Source organism: Cuculus canorus, chromosome 6 (assembly GCF_017976375.1).
Source record: "Cuculus canorus isolate bCucCan1 chromosome 6, bCucCan1.pri, whole genome shotgun sequence".
In the NCBI taxonomy this organism is placed as follows: Eukaryota; Metazoa; Chordata; class Aves; order Cuculiformes; family Cuculidae; genus Cuculus; species Cuculus canorus.
The window spans coordinates 7,292,965-7,311,120 of record NC_071406.1 but is presented as its reverse complement, the minus strand read 5'-3'; the positions used below and the strand labels follow the sequence as shown (position 1 = coordinate 7,311,120).

The window sequence follows — 18,156 nt, the reverse complement described above, 5'->3', positions numbered from 1 at the left end:
TGTAAAAGATACGTTTGTAACTTCTGTAAGTAGCAACTCAAGACAAACATATTTTAAAACACATTTTACAGAGGAAAAGTAAAGAATTTAGGTGCTTAAACCAGCATTGATTTTCATCTTGTGTACAAAAAAAAAATCCTAACCCTGAACAACCAATCTAACGTGTTTTACAAGGGCGTGTAGTGATAGGAACGTGGGCAATGGCTTTAAATTGGAAGGGGGAAGATTCAGATTAACTATTAGCAAGGAGTTCTTCACGCTGAGGGTGGGTGAGGCACTAGCAGAGGTTGCTCAGGGAAGTTGTGGCTGCCCCTTCCTTCCCTGGAGGTGTTAAAAGGGTCGGTTGGATGAGGCTTTGAGCAACCTGATCCAGTGGGAGATATCCCTGCTCAAGGCGGGGGGGTTTGGAATTAGATGATCTTTAAGGTCCCTTCCAACCCAAACCATTCTATGATAAGAACAGTCCTCTGCATGTTCAATTCCAAAATCCTTCCTGTGATGAATCCAAGTACTTGGAAGAAAACTGACCTGTCTGGGAATAATGTAGCCTGTTAGACTAGGAGCCCGGGACTTGGATTCTGTGACGGGGCTACCTGGGGTCCAAGCTCCAGTCTTAAGGTAGGAATGGGTGCTTTGCAGGGCAACACTGGGAGCTGCTTTTGAGGCAAAGGCACTGGGCTGGGAGAACATTCTTGAATCATCCCCAGAGGGGTTCAAAAAGCATGTGGCTATGGCACTCGGGGATGTGGTTTAGCAGGCACCTGGTGGCTGAACTGTATGATCTTGGAGGTTTTTCCCGATCTCAACGATTCTCTGGCTCTAAAATGCTGTAGTGATAGGGATTTATGTGACTAAAGGTAAACTTGCACACAGCTGCTCCCCTAAAATGGAGGAAAACATTCAGATTTGGGCCCTAGCAAAGAGATGGATCTATTTATCCCCATCTGCTTTCCTATAAGGAGGAGACTTGTAGGCATTTGAGTTCTTATGCTGCTATGTGAATGTATGTACTACTTGAATGAGGACATATATATTTCTTCCTCCTCAAGTTGGATTTCTGTAGTTTGCCGTTAAAAAGCCCAGGTTATATTGATGACAATATTCCTCTCCTCTGAATTCCATCGCTGTCTCTTGCCCATTTCCAGCGCTAGTTTAAGATCATGGTTTCGATCCTGTAAGGCAATTAACAGATTGAAGATCTGTAAGGAAAGGTGCGGCTGCCTCCTGCAGTGACACATTCCAGGACAGGACTTTTCATTGATTATAGAATAGTTGGGGTTGGAAGAGACCTTAAAGATCATCCAGTTCCAACCCTCCTGCCATGGGCAGGGACATCCCACTGGCTCAGGCTGCCCAAGGCCCATCCAACCTGGCCTTGAACACCTCCAGGGATGGGGCAGCCACAGCTTCCCTGGGCAATCTCTGCCAGTGCCTCACCAACCTCATAGTGAAGAATTTCCTCCTTATGTCCAGTCTAAATCTGCCCCTCTCCAGTTTATTGCCCCTCATCCTATCACCACGAGACTTTACGAATAGCCCCTCTCCAGCTTTCCTGTAGCCCCTTCAGGTACTGGAAGGTCGCTATAAGGTCTCCTCGGAGCCTTCTGTTCTCCAGACTCAACAAGCCCAACTCTCTCAGTCTGTCCCCCTATGGAAGGTGCTCCAGAGCTTGGATCATCTTTGTAGCCCTCCTCTGGACCCGTTCCAACACCTCCATATCCCTTTTATGTTAAGGATTCCAGGTCTGGACACAGTACTCCAGATGAGGTCTCACAAGAGAGGAATAGAGGGGCAGAATCCCCACCTGACCTGCTGATGTAGAAGAGGAGGCAGGAGCTGAGAGCTTCTGTTTGGAACCAGAGAATGGTTTGGAGAGGAAGGGACCTTAGAGCCCATCCAGTTCCCCGCTCCCAGTGCACAGGGACGTCTTCAACACTATGAGACTGCTCAGAGCACCCGTGTCCCGCCTGCCCCATCCCTGGAGTTGTCCAAGGCCAGGTTCGGTGGAGCTTTGAGCAGCCTGTTCGGGTGGTGGTGGTGGGGTGTCCCTGCCCACGGCAGAGCGGGCGGAAGGGGGTCCCTTCCACACCCCCATCTCTGTGAACCTGGCCGGGCTGGGCTGGAGCCAATCAGCAGGCGTGACGGGAGCGAGGGCGGGGCCGGGGCAGGGTGGGAGCCAATCAGCAGGCGGATAGGTCGCGTAGGCGGGGTCGGGGGCGAACCAATCAGCAGGCGCAGCGGAGCGCGTGGGCGGGGCCAGGGCCGGCGACAGCCAGTCAGCAAACGCGACGGGGCGCGTGGGCGGAACGGAAACCAATGAGCAGTCTCGGGGCAACGCACGCGCGGGGCTGCAGCGGCAAGAGCCAATCGGCAGGGGCGGCGGGGCGCGTGGGCGGGGCTGAGGCCTGGGCCAGCCAACCAGCGATTGCGGCGGGCGCAGGCGCGGACTCCGCCATCGCTCGGAGGCGGCTCCGGGCGTGCGGGGTCCGCGGCGCCATGATGTGGTTCGGAGGCCCGATCCCTGCCGCCATCGCTGCCGCCAAGCAGCGCAGCTCTGTCTTCGTCGTATTCGTGTCAGGTACGGGGGGAGGCGTTGGTGGCGGCGGTGGGGTCTGCCGCGGCTCCCGCCGGGGCCTTGGAGCGGCCGGGCTCTCCCTGAGGCTGCGCAGGGCGGGGGGAGTGCGGCCGCCGCCTCTCGCCGCCTTCCCCGCCCCTGGGCCCGGCCTTCCGCCTCCGCCCGCCCCGGCGGGGGTTTCTGCTGTGTCAGAGCGAACCCGGCCGGGCGGGCTCTGCCCCGGGGCTGCTCCTGGCCTGGCGGTGCGGGCTGTGGCCCTTCCCGGCGGTGTAGGCTCTGACCTCGGGCTGCCCCTGTTGCTGCCCGATGACTGTCCTGCCTTAGGGCTGTCTCTGTCCCCCAGGGCTGTCCCTGGGCTGTCCCCTGTTCGTAGGGCGGACCCTCGCCCCCGGCTCTGATCCTGGCCCCAGCGGGCTGTGCTGGGCGTGCGGGCTCAGCCCGAGGTTGTCCCTATCCCCGGCCCCAGGGCTGCCCCTGCCCCCAGGGCTGTCCTGGCCCAGCAGTGCAGGCTCGACCCTACGGCTGCCCTGGCCCCACGACTGTACCTGCCCCCGGGCTGTCCCATCCTGGTGGTGTACATTCTACCCCAGGGCTGCCTCTCAAGTCTGTGCCCTGCCCCCACGGCTGTCCTGGCCCGCCAGTGCCGGCTCTGCCCCACGGCTGCCTCTGCCCAACCTTGTGGGCTCAGCCCCACGGCTCCCCTGCCCAGCCTTGCCTCGGGGCTACCCCTGCCCGTGATGGTGGTGCAGGGCTCTGCCGCAGGGCTGGCGTGGCCCAGCCTCTGGCCCTGCCCATGTTGTGCTGTGTCGTGGCATAACCCTATCCCTCGGCACCGAAAGCAGCTGTTGTGCTTTTACTTTCACCTATCCGTGTATGAGTCTGCATCCCGTTCTTATTGTTGGCACTTGTTTAGCTGCCTGCACATGGTGTCCTTTTTCTGTCAAGTTTCCTGTAGTGTTTGCTTTCTCCTTTTGAATAGTACTTAAAGAAAATTGAAGGATTTAAGAGATTCAGTGGTATTGATTAAAGAAATTCAGTGGTAATTGAAGAAACCTGCAGGAACTCATATTGTCTATGTATATTGTTTTTCTCTCTGGAAACGTGAAAATGGGTAAAGGGAAAGAGGACATTAGCCAGGCTCTTTAACTTTCTCTTTGCTGTTGCCTAAAGTGCATGTGGCCTGAAGTTTTTCAGATATCTCATGAAGAATCAACCACAGTGAAGGTGACATTGATGTTGTTCCCTTAAGAATTATTGAACCGTGGGATTCGCATACCTTCAAGGGGAAGTTCACTCCCAAAGGGAATGTGTACGGAAAAGTACAAAGTATAGTGAAGGTCCTTTGTCGATACAACTCTCTCTTTGTGCCCAGACAACAGCATTTTCAATTGGATAGTAAACATACTGCTGAAAATCAAAGCCTTCTCAGCTCCTAACATGCTGTGTCGGTGCTGGAGGAAGGGATGGGGTAGTGAATGCGGGCTTTAAGGCAGCGTTTTAAAGACGGTGGGTGCTGTGATGTGAAAGCCTTTTACTATTGTTTGGGGGTTTTATTACTTTTTGCATAACCATACTTTAATGGGTTTACCTACAGCACATATCTGATGGCTCTGCCTTCGTAGTCAATAATGAGAGGATCACAGCGTATTGTATAAAATTAGATGGAAAGCCAGGTAGTAAACAAGATTATTCTTCTTGACACACATCTTTTGCAACACTTGATGTCTTCACCTGTGAAACTTAATCTCTTGTGACTTGGTTAAAGGCTGATCTTCTCCCTTGCTTCCTACACAGATTTAAAAGTTTTCTACTAAATTTCTTGGGTGTTTCAAATGCTCTGTACTGAGTTTTCATGACAAGGTTTTTAACTGAGGGGGCTACAGGGCTGGCTTCTGTGACAAACAGCCAGAAGCTTTCCCTGTGTCTGATAGAGCTAGTGCCAGCTAGCTCCAAGATGGATCCACTGCTGGCCAAAGCCAAGGCCAAGCCCAACAGGTGGTAGCACCTCTGGGATAACATGGTTGAGAAGGGGAAAACTACTTCTGTGTAGCAGCAGCTGAGGGAGAGGAGAATATGTGAGAGCAACAGCTCTGTGGGCACTAAAGTCAGTGCAGGAGTCGGGGGAGGAGGTGCTCCAGGTGCCAGAGCAGACATTCCTCGGCAGCCTGTGGTGAAGACCATGGTGAGGCTGACTGGTCCACCCCTGTGGCCCATGGAGGTCCACAGTGGAGTAGATCTCCACCCGCAGCCCATGGAGGACTCCATGCCAGAGCAGGCAGATGACCCCGTGGGAGGCATGTGCTGGAGCAGGCTCCTTGCAGGTCCTGTGGACCTGTGGGGAGAAGAGCCCATGCTGGGATAGGTTTGCTAGCAGGACTTGTGACTGCACGAGAGACCTACACTGGAGCAGTTTCTGAAGAACTGCAGCCTATGGGAACGACTTTGGAGAAGTTTGTGGAGAATTGTCTTCCATGGGAGAGAGCCCACGCTGCAGCAGGGAAAGAGCGTGAGGAGTCCTTCCCTGAGGAGGAAGGAGCGGCAGACACAATGAGTGATAAGCTGACCAAAGCCCCCATTCCCTGTCCCACTGCACCAGTCAGGGAGGAGGTAGCGAAAAAGAGAAGTGAAGTTAAGCCAGGGAAGCGGGGAGGGGTGGGAGGAAGGTATTTTAAGATTTAGCTTTTATTTTCTCATTAATGTGCTCTGATTTAGATTGGTAATAATTAAACAAATTTCCCCAAGTCAAATCTGTTTTACATGTGATGGTAATTGCTGAGTGATCTCCCTGTTATTATGTTGACCCAGGAGCCTTTCATTATCTTTCCTCTCCCCTGTCCTCCTGAGGAGGGGGAGCGATAGAGCAGCTTTGGGGGGCACTAGGTGTACAGCCAGGGTCAGCCCCCTATAAAGATATTTTTGTTAGTAATTCAGTATCTCTGAGTATTTTGAATTTGCTAAATATCTGTCGGCGTGCACCCTAGCTTATTTCCAGTCTTTTCTATGAAACTAAAATTGCACACAAAACTCGCCCTTTTTTTTAGGTGTTAATGTTCACTGGGTGGATGTAGATACACAGAGAGGAGAGAAATTTATGGTTGCAGGAGTGTAACCTAGTTTTGACATTGTAGTATGTCATATTTATTTTGTTTATTTGTTCTTATGACTACTGAAAAAAGAGGACTGATACTTAAGGCAGCCATATCTCCAAAATGAAAGGAGTTGCGGAGTTCTGCCTGGTTCTGATCTACCCTGGCAGCAGTGGGTTCAGGGCAGCTGGCCTGGGTCAGAGCTGGTCACAGAGTGGTTCAGCTACGCCTGCCGGGAAAGAGAGTTGGGAAGGCCAAGAACGTACTTTCTCACTATGTGTGTAAGCGGGTGTGTTTGAAGGATGCCGAGTACTGAAAGAAAAACCTGTGTTAGCAGAGATTGAGTTTGCTTGGGTAAATCCATGTTCAAAACCGCGCAGTTGTTGGTAGCTTTGAGTCTTCGCCATACATGTTTGCCCGTAGGCCCTGGAGACGGGCATTGGAAAGCAGCTTTCTGAGCAGGAAAGCTTGCTTTCACAAGCATTCGGTGTTTTTGTTTTGCTTTGTACACTTCATCCAGTAATGTATAGGGGGACAAAAAAGTAATAACAGGAAAGAAATCAGTAAGAGAAACAGAAAATCTAAATTAACTGTAATTTTAGAGTGGCCAGTGTGCATGGTAGCTATTAGATGCGGCCTTAAAAGAAACTACTGAATTCTGGTACGTCTATCTCTGGTTTCTGCTACCATCTGTTTGTCCCTATCCCTCTCCCTCTTCACTGCACTTCTCTAACCAGACGCTCGGAAATGAAGCTGATATACCTTCTCCAATTCTAGAATATTTTCCAGTCAAGCAAGCAATAAATGTGGCTATTTATCTTAACAGTGAGGTGGTGTTTGTGGCTGCAGTTGCTTGTTTTTTTCTCCAACATTTCTGTTCGCAGCTATAATCCTAGCACTGTAGCTTTTAGAACCTTTGCAGGGTATTCTGGTGGTGCAGTTGTGTGAGCGTATTACAAATCCTGTTGAATTCGTGGGAAGCTGCAATAAGAGAGGTTGCTCCATACTCTCCAGGGAGCATGAGGTGAAACATGTCTGCCTTACAAAACTGATTTTAAATATTAAGGTGAGATGTTGAATTAGGGGTTTCTGTACCCACAAAGCAAAGAAGTTGTGTTTGGTGTCCAGGTGAGTTGCTTTGTGGCATCAAATATTTGGTAGTAGGTTCTGCTGCTGCACAGGGAAAAAGTATTCCTGATGTTGTAGTAGGTGTGGTGAATTATTCTCTGGCACCTTGCTGGTAGCTGTTCTTTAGATGATTTTCTGGCCTGCAGAGTTTAAAAAGTCCTCATTGTTTGAGTTAGGGATCTAAAGTTAAGCACTGATTTGCAATCAGTGAGCTACTTGTTAGCATGTTGTAGCAGAGCTGTATCACTTTTCAAGTTAAATAAATGAAATGACACAAAGGAGGAGGAGGAGGTGAACAGCTCAATGCCCTGGCTTTCTGTAATTTTCAGAGTGGGCAATCCTTACTCTTACTGAGTAGTTATGAAATGTTGTGCATTGAGAAGTCATCTGGGCTTATCTCTCTTGTTCTGAAGGGAAAACATTCTTCCCTGATGACTGTGTGTCGAGGAACGGGGAAATAAAGTCTTTCAACAACCTGTGATGGTTTCGGATAAGTTCCTTGTACAGCAAATAAATCATTGCAGAAAAAGTTTCTCTTCCAGTTATCTGAATCACTTGAGAAACGATGGGTACATTTTCCATTTATAGATATCTAAATTTATCTGACCAAATTTAAGAGATGAGCGAGTGTGACTGCAAGTTGTGTAGAGATCTTTCCACTAAATGAAATAAAGCTATGCTTTTGTTGGAGGAACACAAGAAATTGGAGAGTCCTGGGAACTAGAATTCTGAAGTGGTTGTGGTAGCTCAGTGTTTAGCAGAATTATGAATTACATGAAGTTCTTTTCAGCTTGACCTCTTGACCTTTCTGATACTTTTCTTGTGACCTGGAAGTTTTTATTTCAGGATGTAATTACTACTGCAAAACTGTAATAAATGAACCTATACCTCCAAAAGAGAAAGGCTTGTCAAAACAAAAAGATATATGAGAATAAGCAACACAGTTCTGTGTGTAGTCACAATATTAAACTGTGCGTTGTGGTGTAGAGCTTTATAAAATGTGAGTTATCAGCATATTCATTCGTGGTCACATCTCTCAGACTCTACTGTGAACAGTGTGGCCTCTGTGTTTTTCGGCGTTTTTTCTACAGCAGCAGTTGTTTGTGTGGAAAAGTTAGTGTTAGGCAAGTCTTTAGGTATTTTTAGTACCCTAATCAGATGAGCACATGTCCTTCTGAAAAAGTGTGTGGCGAAGCAGCTGTCTGAGCGTTTGGAAATGGGGGAGGAGGCTGAACCACCCTTGCAGAACAGCTGCATCGGTTGACCACAGTTGGAAGCCCTGCAGTTAGAGGAAAGGTTCCTACACAAAATACCTTAAATATTTACTTGCTTATGTAGAATGAAGGTAATAGAGATGAATATTTTCTTGCCTGCTCCAGTAATTCCAGAGAAAGATCAGTACATATGCTTGGAAAACACTCCGTAAATGTTGTATTTTTGGTACATGTTGCTCTGAGAAGCATTGTGGCCAGACAGTCATGGCCTTAAGGAAGCAGTACTTCATCAGGGACTGCCCATGTGACTCCTGATCTTTAACAAGTGGAAAATGCTGCATTAAATGGCAACTGGGAAGAAACAAACAGTTTGTTGTTGTCATTGAATAATGAACTGATGTACTTCTATACTTGTGACTGAAATTCTTCATCATGAGTACAGTCGATTCCAAGCTGCTAGGAGGTAATGCAGATTGAAGATAAACAAATGGATGCAGGCCAGTTTACTTGTTGAAAGATGGTTCGTATTCATCACAATCTATTTATTAACCCACACCCTCGCTAAACCAGTGCTCTGGAATATAGATGTATGCTTGACATTGTTTCCTCTGATTAAAATAACACTTCTGAACCTGTGGTCCCAGAACATCTTTTCAGTTTCCATTATTTATGCAGCTTCTCTTTTACTGTTATTCTTGTTCCTTTGCGCTTCTTACTCCTTTCCTCGCCTCCTATTCTTATTGTTCATGTCGGAAACTGGTCAACAAAACTAAGGATTTCAAATAATCCTGCAGAGAAATGCTTTTTGGTTTGTGGGGCTTTTTAACACCATCAAACTCTTAAGCCTTATCTGTCAAATTATGTATGTATGATGAGTGGAAAATGTAGTTTTACCTACTAGTAGCTGGTATAAAAATATGTAATTAAATTTATGAGGGTAAGCAGTGGATAGTTTTAGCATCTTAGCAGGTCAGGCTTAATGTCAAGGAGAAGCAGTGGTTCACTCTGGCTGTGCTGTGGGATCTGCCTGCGTATTCTGAGAGTGTAAGCACAATATTGAAGCATAAGCGTACTCCCTGTAACATGAAAATGGGACCTTTTGGTATCTATGCAATTAGATGATGCGGTCAAGCCAATTTTTGGACTCGCCATCACCTCCACTTCCTCTGTCTGTGTTCCATCTGTCCCTTCTGCTCCCTTGGACCAGTTCACCATGCAGGTGAAGGGCTGCAAAAGCTGCTTGCTTGCTGGCTGGCTTGGAAGGATTTTTGTTACATTAGGTTTGTGGCCTGTAAGCAAGACAAGTGTTAGCTAGAGCGAACTGTCTTCAGGTTATCAAACAAAATTATAAGCTGACTTGAAAATAACCACAAGAGGGTCTTTCAAAGGTGATGTCGAGGAACTGAAGCAAAGTTAAAATCAGACCAGAAACCGTAATTTGTGATGCAACTAGCTTCACATGTGTACTGTATCTTGCAGGTGACGATGAACAGTCTACTGAGATGGCTGCAAGGTGGGAAGATGAGAAGGTGACAGAAGCTGCCTCAGATGGTTTTGTTGCTATTAAAATTGACACCAAAAGGTTTGAACCTATTCTAATTCTGTCTCTTATACAATCTTTCATTGATGATCATGAGAGTAGGAGGCTTTTGAAGTCCTCGCCCTGATTTGGAGGTAGTCTAAACACAAGTTTTCAGATCATAAATAAATTCAGTACTCTGTTGCTGCTAGAGCCTGAGAAAATTCCATATTTCCTGTTATGTTCTGCGGAGTATTCATTGTGTGTTTCAGATTGTATTTCGGTATGAGTAAAAGAGTGCTTGGGGTTGTCCTTTTTCAATGGGCAGAGACACAAAAATTATCTAAAAAAGCTAGAATCAAAATGCAAGGACTCTTGAGGCAGTTCCTGATTTCCCACATTACATAATGAATTTAAAAACTCATGAATGCAGAGTGATAAAATTATCTGTAAAGCCCCAGAGAAATAGTGTTTGTCTCTATTGTAACACACAGAATAGAGAAGCATTGAAGTTCCTGGCTAAATTACTCAGCTATTTTAGTTATGTTAAAGTGTTCCAGTCCATGTGCAGAAATTGCATTGACATTTCCCAAAATCATATGTTATTTTGAAATGCTTTATGGACTTTTTATTAGATTTAGTAGATTATTTGCACTCAGTAGACTAGATGCCATTTTCCTGAATTGCTTCTTCGCACTGTTTCCCTAAATCTCGCATAGTCAACTGTGATTACCAGGCATTGTCACCATGTCAACACTTATGCAGAATATTAATGAGAAGATGCAATGCAAATTTGCTTCTAGTGCTCTCTCGAGTATTTAAATAGTTTTGTGTGCGGTGGTAGGACAGTTATTTTTATAATGAAAGACTTAATCTGAAGTTATTGTGAAGTGATTGCTCCTCCTAAATGAATCTTTTCTTTTAAACAGTGAAGCATGCCTGCAGTTCTCTCAAATTTGTATCCTTTGTGATCAGTTTAGTTGCTACATTATGATTACAGATAACTGCTCTTTATAAATCTGTACTGTTCTTGCAACAAATATTTACAAGCAGCTTTATTAAAAGTACTTCCTATGGTACAAAAATATGCAATAAACCTTGTAGCTAGAAGGTACCATCTACGTATTCAACATAGTGTCAGTTCTCAGAGACAGTTAACAAGCTGGGTTGGTTTTTTTTTAGTGTTAGTCCTATGTAATTTTCCAAATAGAAAATTATCCAAAGCCTTATGCAAACCAAATAACCATTGGTATTACTGATCAGCATTAGAAAACAAACAAGCAATCATTTAGGTTATTAGCTGGAGTTCAGCGTTAGAGAGGGGTAAGACCAGGTAGTGTATTGGGTTCTATCAGATAACACAGGTATGAAGTCAGATAAACATCTGCTGCCTTAAGTAGGTCACTGCAAATAGTGCAGGAATTCTGTATGATACCGAAAAAGGGGATTCAGTATCTTAGCGTGAGTTTTCTTAGTGTTGTAATTAATTCATTATTGTCTGCATAAGATGCTGTCTTGCACTAAAATTAAATCTTTCAAGTCAAAGCATAATCAGTTGTTAGATATGTGTGTTTTGGAGAAAAATATAGTGGCTTAAACCAAAAGAAGAAATCCTAATTGGTTGTATGCAATGGTTTCCAGCATTTTTGTTAGTGTTTTATTCTTCCTCCCTTGGCCCTGTCTACTGGCGACCAGGTGGAGATCAAATATTGGGCTAGAAGGTTCTGTAGGAAGGACATCTGCTTCCTCTTTTGAAGTTACTTCATAAATTTCTGTCGTTTTTTGCCCTTAACGCTTGCTGTGCAGATCCCGTAGTGTGCGTCCCATCCAGTTTTTTTATAGGAGACAATGGAATCCCCTTGGAAGTAATTGCTGGCAGCGTTTCTGTTGAAGAGCTTGTTAACAGAATCCATAAAGTTAAACAGGTAACACTTGCTAACAGACTGGATCGTTCAGATTGAGTCGGCTGTACTCCCTGGCCCACAGCACATGCCTTGGGGAACTACGAATTATTTAGTTCTTTACCCTTCTGACAACAAAATCTGCAAACTTCAATTCACTGCAAAAGTTGAGCAGGTTGGAAGGTGCTATATGGAAGTGCTCCGTTATCTTTTATTTCACAGGTTGGTTTAGATCATCTGTGCAACACCTACAGTATAGAAGAAATACATCAAAAGCCCTAAAGCAGAATGACACACAATTACGCTTTCAGTTCATATGTGGTTCTGTAATGTTGTTTTGGAATGTGGATTTATAAAGTAATGCTATGGAACATAATGTAACTGTAGATAGTTTAATCAGTTTCATTTCAAGTGTAAGACTGAATTTATAATAGGAAAAAATATGAAATGTGTGATTGCTTCATACTTGACAGCATGTGATAATTATTGTTTTATTTTGTAAATAGGACTGATTCTCCAAAATACTTGAGCTTTGAACCTGTGGAAAATATTCAGAGTTCCATAGTTTGGGTTTTTTTCCCTGATTTCTTAGATGCACACAGTCAAAGGGCAGCCTCTGGAAAATGGAAGTCAGTCATCTGCTGCTTGTCCTTCCTCTCAGTCTGATGGTGCTCCAGAAAATACGCAATGCAGAGCAGGAGAGTTTTGTGACTCTCCCGAGTCTGCTGTGCCTAAGGCAGTAGGACCTTCTGCTGTTAATGGTTAGTATTTTTACACAAATGCTGGCTAATTTCTTTCTGAAATAGTTTTCCTATTCTTAAGTTGTATTATGGTGGCACATAAAAGGCAATGTTTTGAGCAAGTGGACTTGTTAAGGAAAAACTTGGGTGTCCCAGAATGCTTCTTGCAAGTCTAGAGGGAAGAACAACTTGTCATTCTGACGAGTTTTAATAGTGAGAAGTCTGTGGTTTATAATGCAATAAGAATTACATACACTTTCCTGAAACAGGATTCGATTAAAGAGAAACCATGTTGCGGGGAGTCCTTGTGTCTTCTTGAAGTATGCTAGTTGCTGCGAATTATGGTTAATAATGAGCATACTGACTTCTTATGATAAGAAATATAGCTTTTATTTTTCTCTCTTGCATTATTTTCTTGTAAATCACTTGAAGATGAAGCAAATTCAGGTCCAGCAAGCCAGGAAACAACTAATTCTTCAGATGAGCCAGTGAATGATGCTCAGCCTGTGAATGATCTTACACTCAAAGTAGAAAGGTAAGTCTTTTGCAGACCCGTATGTATTGTATTTATTTTGCAGTAGGTGGTTTGGTTGGTTGGGGGGCTTTCAACAAACAGACTTAATTACAACATTTTTGGTGCTTATTCTGTTATCATTTGACCAACATTTATGTGGTTTTATTTTTGTTTAGATGTCTGTGACAATACTAGGGTTGATATGAAACCAGCTGTTAAATTAATCTCATTTCTCACATGCTCTGAAAAAAGAGGGTGATTTGGAAAACTGCAAGTGTTTGCCTTACTTTGATATAACTTGAATACAGACAGTGTTTGCTGCAGAAATTTTGAAGGAGTTAAAACATCAAACTGAAAGCATTTGAAACTGGGGCAATGAAATGGTAACCTGGATTTTGTACAGAGATGCCATCTTATTTTTTTTTCCTTCTTGTCTATTTGATGACTGTTTGTAGCCTCGGCTTATTGAAAAAGCCAGAGGAGGAATCCTGATCTGAGACTCTTCTTTTGTTTTGATCAGTGAACAGTAGTGAGGTCTGATGAGCCAGGCTAGTTCTAATTTGAAGTACGATGACCAACATCTGGTTCAGTACATGGTTCTCGTTCATTAAATACGTTGTTTTTAAATACAACTTGTTTTTTTAGCAACTATAAGACTGATGTTATTTGTAATATCCTACCTAAAAGCAGTAACAAATGCTTAGTAAATAGGATTGTTGTACTGCTGAAATACATTTTTAAACTTTTTCATGTTTGATTTCAGTTTTCTGTCAGAGTTGTTGGACAATAATTTCTACTTACCCTGATATGAAAATGCAGTCAATATTTTAATATAAATACTGTACGGAAATTCCTTTCTAAAATATTTGTTAGCTGTAAATTATGCCATGTTTGCAAATATGTAAAGAATTCCTTTCAGGGTGAGAAAGAGGCAAAGCTCTGTGGTAATTACCATTTTCTTCTTAAAAAAGCAAACCAGCTACTGTATAGACAACATTTTTCTGACTCTGGCTTCTCGTGCTGTTTGGTCACAACTGCCCTTTCCCCAGACATAAAGTATGTTGTAAATTACTCAACAAGAGTTTCAGTCAACTCTTATTCTAAGGCACTTTTCTGGATAGATGAGCTGCTATGTAATTGCTCTATATAATTTGCTTTCCGTTTTTGGGAAACGATGTGCAGAAGAAACCAGATGGCTTAAATAGCTACAAAGAGATTGAGATTTAGCGTCTCTATTACCACAGATCATAAATAATATTGCTAATTGTATGCCTTACAAGTTGGTTCAACGGTAAGATATAAGAGTCTTCATTTACTGATTGGAAGAGGACAGAAAGGATATGTTAAAACTCTATTAAAAGTTGGAAACTGGATGGTGAATCACCATCTCATCTTTTTACAGATGATATGCCTGCCTGTGAATGAATCATTACTGTTACACTAGCTATTAGCGCTGTGTTACAGTTCACGTTCATTTTCCTGTGCTCTGTTCTTCCCTAAGTGTTTTTTGCAACTGCTTCATTAAGAACTTAAAATGTTAATAACAGATACTGCAATTCTAAGACTTTTCACTTTATTCTTTAAATTTAGAATAACAAAAAAGCTTGAAGAGAGACGAGAAGAGAAAAGGAAAGAAGAAGAACAGGTAGCACAACTGTCAAACCACTTGCAATATTTTTATACCCTTATTTGATTAAATGCTTCATTCCTTTTTAAAGAAATGTACTTCAGTCTTGTCTTACTCTTGTCCAAGGTGATTTTGTGGTCCAATTTCTGTCTCTGTTGTTTATTCAGAAAGAAATTAAGAAAGAAATTGAACGGAGAAAAACTGGTAAAGAAATGTTGGAGTACAAAAGACGACAGGAAGAAGAATTGACAAAACGTATGTTGGAGGAAAGGAACCGAGAAAAGGCAGAAGAGAGGGCTGCTAGAGAGCGTATAAGGCAACAGATTGCAAGGGTAAAGTTTTCAGTTTAGATGATAGCTTGCTGCTTCTTTCTCTCCCAAGGGCCACCACTTAGACAAACTTCAGTATGCGTGAAACTTTGAAGGATTGTCTGTCTTTCCGTTTGGAATCCTGTGGCCTTGAATGGTAACAGTGGCTGTGTTTGGCATTTATGTAGCATTTCCTGTGTATGCAATGAAACTTCTGCTTTTGTACTCGTGATGATCTCTTCTGTCCAAATGCACATACCAACTTCTCTGTTGTATTGCTTGAGCCCAGTGGAGAATTATCATTCAAACACAAAATCAATTGCAATTTAAGCATGGTTCTGAACGGGGGCACAGGGGGTATTTTGTTGTGAAACATGCAGAAGAACACTGATCTCAAAGTGGCAGAGAGGATATCTTCTAAGTTTGTATAGATATGTGTGCACATACATGGATATAAACAGTAACAATTGAAATCCCTCCTCTGTGTTGGGTTTTGGCCTAGAACGTTTATGACAAGTTACACGACTACCGTTTTAAGATTTTTTCCCTTTATCTTCATTAGAGTGTTAATCTTGCATGGGAAGAGCTGTTTGCATGAAGTGACTCATTGAGAAGTGTCGCCTTGGCGAATGGCACGAGATTGGGCAGTTTGGCAGTGAATAACTCTTCGCAGCACTACTCTCTTTCCTCCATATGGCCTGCTTATATTGCTGTAGTACAGATCATAGCTTTCTGTTTTAGTGAATATTAAGCTACATTTGTGGTAAAAACTAAGGTTTCTGTTTGGTCCGTTCTCAGGATCGTGCTGAGAGAGCAGCTCGCTTTGCAAAATCGAAGGAAGAAGCAGAAGCTGCAAAAGCTGCAGCCCTTCAGGCTAAACAGGCCGAAATAGAGGCCAGAAAAGAAGCATCTCAAAAGGAGAGAAGGTGAGTTGCTGCAGAGAAAGAAGTGCATGTTTTGGGGAGAGAGGTGTCTGCATGTGTGACATGTGCTGCCATAAGTAGGAGGACTTTCCCTCTCTTTCAATACCACCAAGCTAAAGCCCCAGCAGCATTTGTGTCTCACTGTTCGTGTGCTGACTGTCCTGCAGTGCAATAGCCAGGATTCAGTTCCGCCTCCCAGATGGATCTTCCTTTACTAACCAGTTCCCATCTGAAGCACGGTTGGAAGAAGCAAGGCAGTTTGCTGCACAGGTAAATGGACATTGGTTTTCTTAGCTATGTGCCAGTTGCATCAACTGGTTATTGATTGTGGTGGAGTTAACATCGACTGCTTTCCTTCTTGTTTATTGGAAGGGGGGGTTGGTAGCAGCCTTCTCCAGTGCCACCTGCTGCTCTCGTATTGCTGCAGCACATCATTCATTAGAGATAGCAGGATGTGAAAAAAAAATTCTTGCTTTCTCCATATGGAGATGATCAATAGTTTGATATAGAACTTGGGCTAATATGGAAAGATATACTTTACTGGCGAATCTGCAGTTTGAAAGCTCAGAGTTATAAATAGAATGTTTTCTTTGTACTTTCACAGACAGTTGGTAACACTTACGGCAATTTTTCACTGGCGACAATGTTTCCCAGGAGGGAGTTTACCAAAGAAGATTATGGAAAAAAATTAGTGGAGCTGGAGTTAGCACCCAGTGCTTCAGTCGTGTTGCTGCCGGTAGGTATTGGTTTTGTTTGCGTGCTTTCCATTTCCATGCAAACAGTGGTTCTGTAGCTGTTTATCTGCTCTTAGTTGGTGGTGATAATACTTGGGTTGAACTTTGGTCTTCTCTGTGCATAAGGCAGATTGCAGAATTGCTTTTAATTTTGTCAGGACCAATTTGGAGGAGGACTTCTGAAGCAGATAAATGGTGGCATAGGTATTTGTCTAATATGTAACCAAAGGCATTCTCTTGTGTCTGCTGAGCTGCTTCTGAACTGGATGAAACACTCTGTCTACAAGAGCAGGACTGCGGTATCTGATATGTTTGCTTTATGTGTTTGTGACCAGGCAGGACGACCTGCCACATCTGTTGTTCAGGCTTCGGGTGGTGACCTTTGGAAATTCTTGGGCACGATACTTTATCCACTCTTAGCCGTGTGGAGATTTATTAGCAACTTTCTGTTCACGAGTCCACCCCCCTCACAGCCTGCTGCGAGATCAGCCCATCAGCAGGAGCATTCAAACCCATCGACATCGAGCAGCGTGGAGCAGAGCAGGTAATTAAAGGGGCTCGAGGCAGATGCTTCTCAGACTGCTCGCTGGAATAGTTTTCATTGTGTAGTGGGGAACTGAGCTGTACCTGTTTATTCGCGGCTGCCTTCCCCTTGCAGTTTCCAGCCACCACCTTTCCATCTGGTTGAAAGGGATAAGCCGGTGGCTGGTAAACCACATCGCAACTCTGACTGGGATTTGTTGGCCTTAACATGTGCCTTTAAGCAAGATCCTTATTGTTTGCTTCAATTTCCAATTACAGGGTGGGAGAAGTGTTGTCTTGTAGTCATTTATGGATAGGGAATTCAGCTGTAACGATAAAACAGGGGCTTCACTTGAGCTGATACTGTTTGCAAGATAAAAATTTTGAAAATCAGAGGCCGAACTGTTATGGTATGGATGTGCAGGAAGCCTGAGGAACTGAAACTGGATTTTGACAGTGGAGGTTTTGTATTGCCTTGAGGGTGGGAGCTCTGCTACACCTGGAGAGCCGCTAGGCTGTTTCTTGCAGAGCAGCGAGGTATCACTTCAGTGCCGAGTGCTTTCCAGGGGCAACAGGGATCTGTCTGACAGCTGAATGACAAACTCTCAGCTGAGTATCACTTCCCGAATAAAGGGCTGAGGAATATTATTTGGCATAAGAGGAGGAAGGACTTGCACAAGAAGGGGATGCAAAAACTGCAGTTATTACTAGGGGAAACTGTCCAACTGCGCTGTCCTTTGTGCCCTAGGCAAGCAGTCAGGAAACGAGCGGTGGAAAAGCGGGGAGAAGACTTCAAAAAAGAAGGCAAAATCTATAGACTGAGGACTCAAGACGATGGAGAAGATGAAAACAATACTTGGAATGGAAATTCTACACAACAAATGTAGTTTTGAGTAACTGCAGCAATTGCTGTCTGACGCTTTTTTGTTTTTCTTCTTTATTTGATCTAAGTCAACTACAGCTCTGGACAAGGGGGGTTATTTCACACTGACTGAATCACTGAGTTCTTCCTCCTGCAGTGGAGTACGGAATAAAGTCACCTAAGTCAGAACAATCGAGTAGGTGTAGTGAGGCCTAGAAGCAAAGAGTTAAAAAGACTGAAAATCTCCATCAGCTTTCATAATCCTTACCCTACTGCCAGAGACGGGCACTTTTTAAAAATCTATAAATATTCTGCTACATAAATTTAATGGCCAGATATTAATTAATATAAAGGTCTTAGTAGGCAATGGCTGATTAAAATGAGGGTTTCGGAAGCACTATAAGTAGCAAATCAGTTAACTAATTTATGTTTAACGTTTTTCTTGCTTCTGCAACTGCAAGCAAAACCTTGTAGTTTTTAATTCCCCAAGCACTCAATAAAAT

The 18,156-nt window shown here is 43.9% G+C and overlaps 1 protein-coding gene across 1 annotated transcript; it reads left to right on the top strand.

The window, feature by feature from the left end:
- Window positions 1-2,419: 2,419 nt before the first annotated feature.
- UBXN4 (UBX domain protein 4) lies at window positions 2,420-18,072 on the top strand. The gene is made up of 13 exons (XM_054070304.1): window positions 2,420-2,578; window positions 9,483-9,585; window positions 10,452-10,480; window positions 11,329-11,447; window positions 12,016-12,184; window positions 12,596-12,698; window positions 14,268-14,322; window positions 14,472-14,636; window positions 15,411-15,538; window positions 15,703-15,805; window positions 16,140-16,271; window positions 16,605-16,813; window positions 17,540-18,072. The coding sequence occupies exons 1-13, from the start codon at window positions 2,497-2,499 to the stop codon at window positions 17,676-17,678; spliced, it is 1,536 nt and encodes a 511-aa protein (XP_053926279.1). The 5' UTR covers window positions 2,420-2,496; the 3' UTR covers window positions 17,679-18,072.
- The last annotated feature ends 84 nt before the right edge of the window (window positions 18,073-18,156 follow it).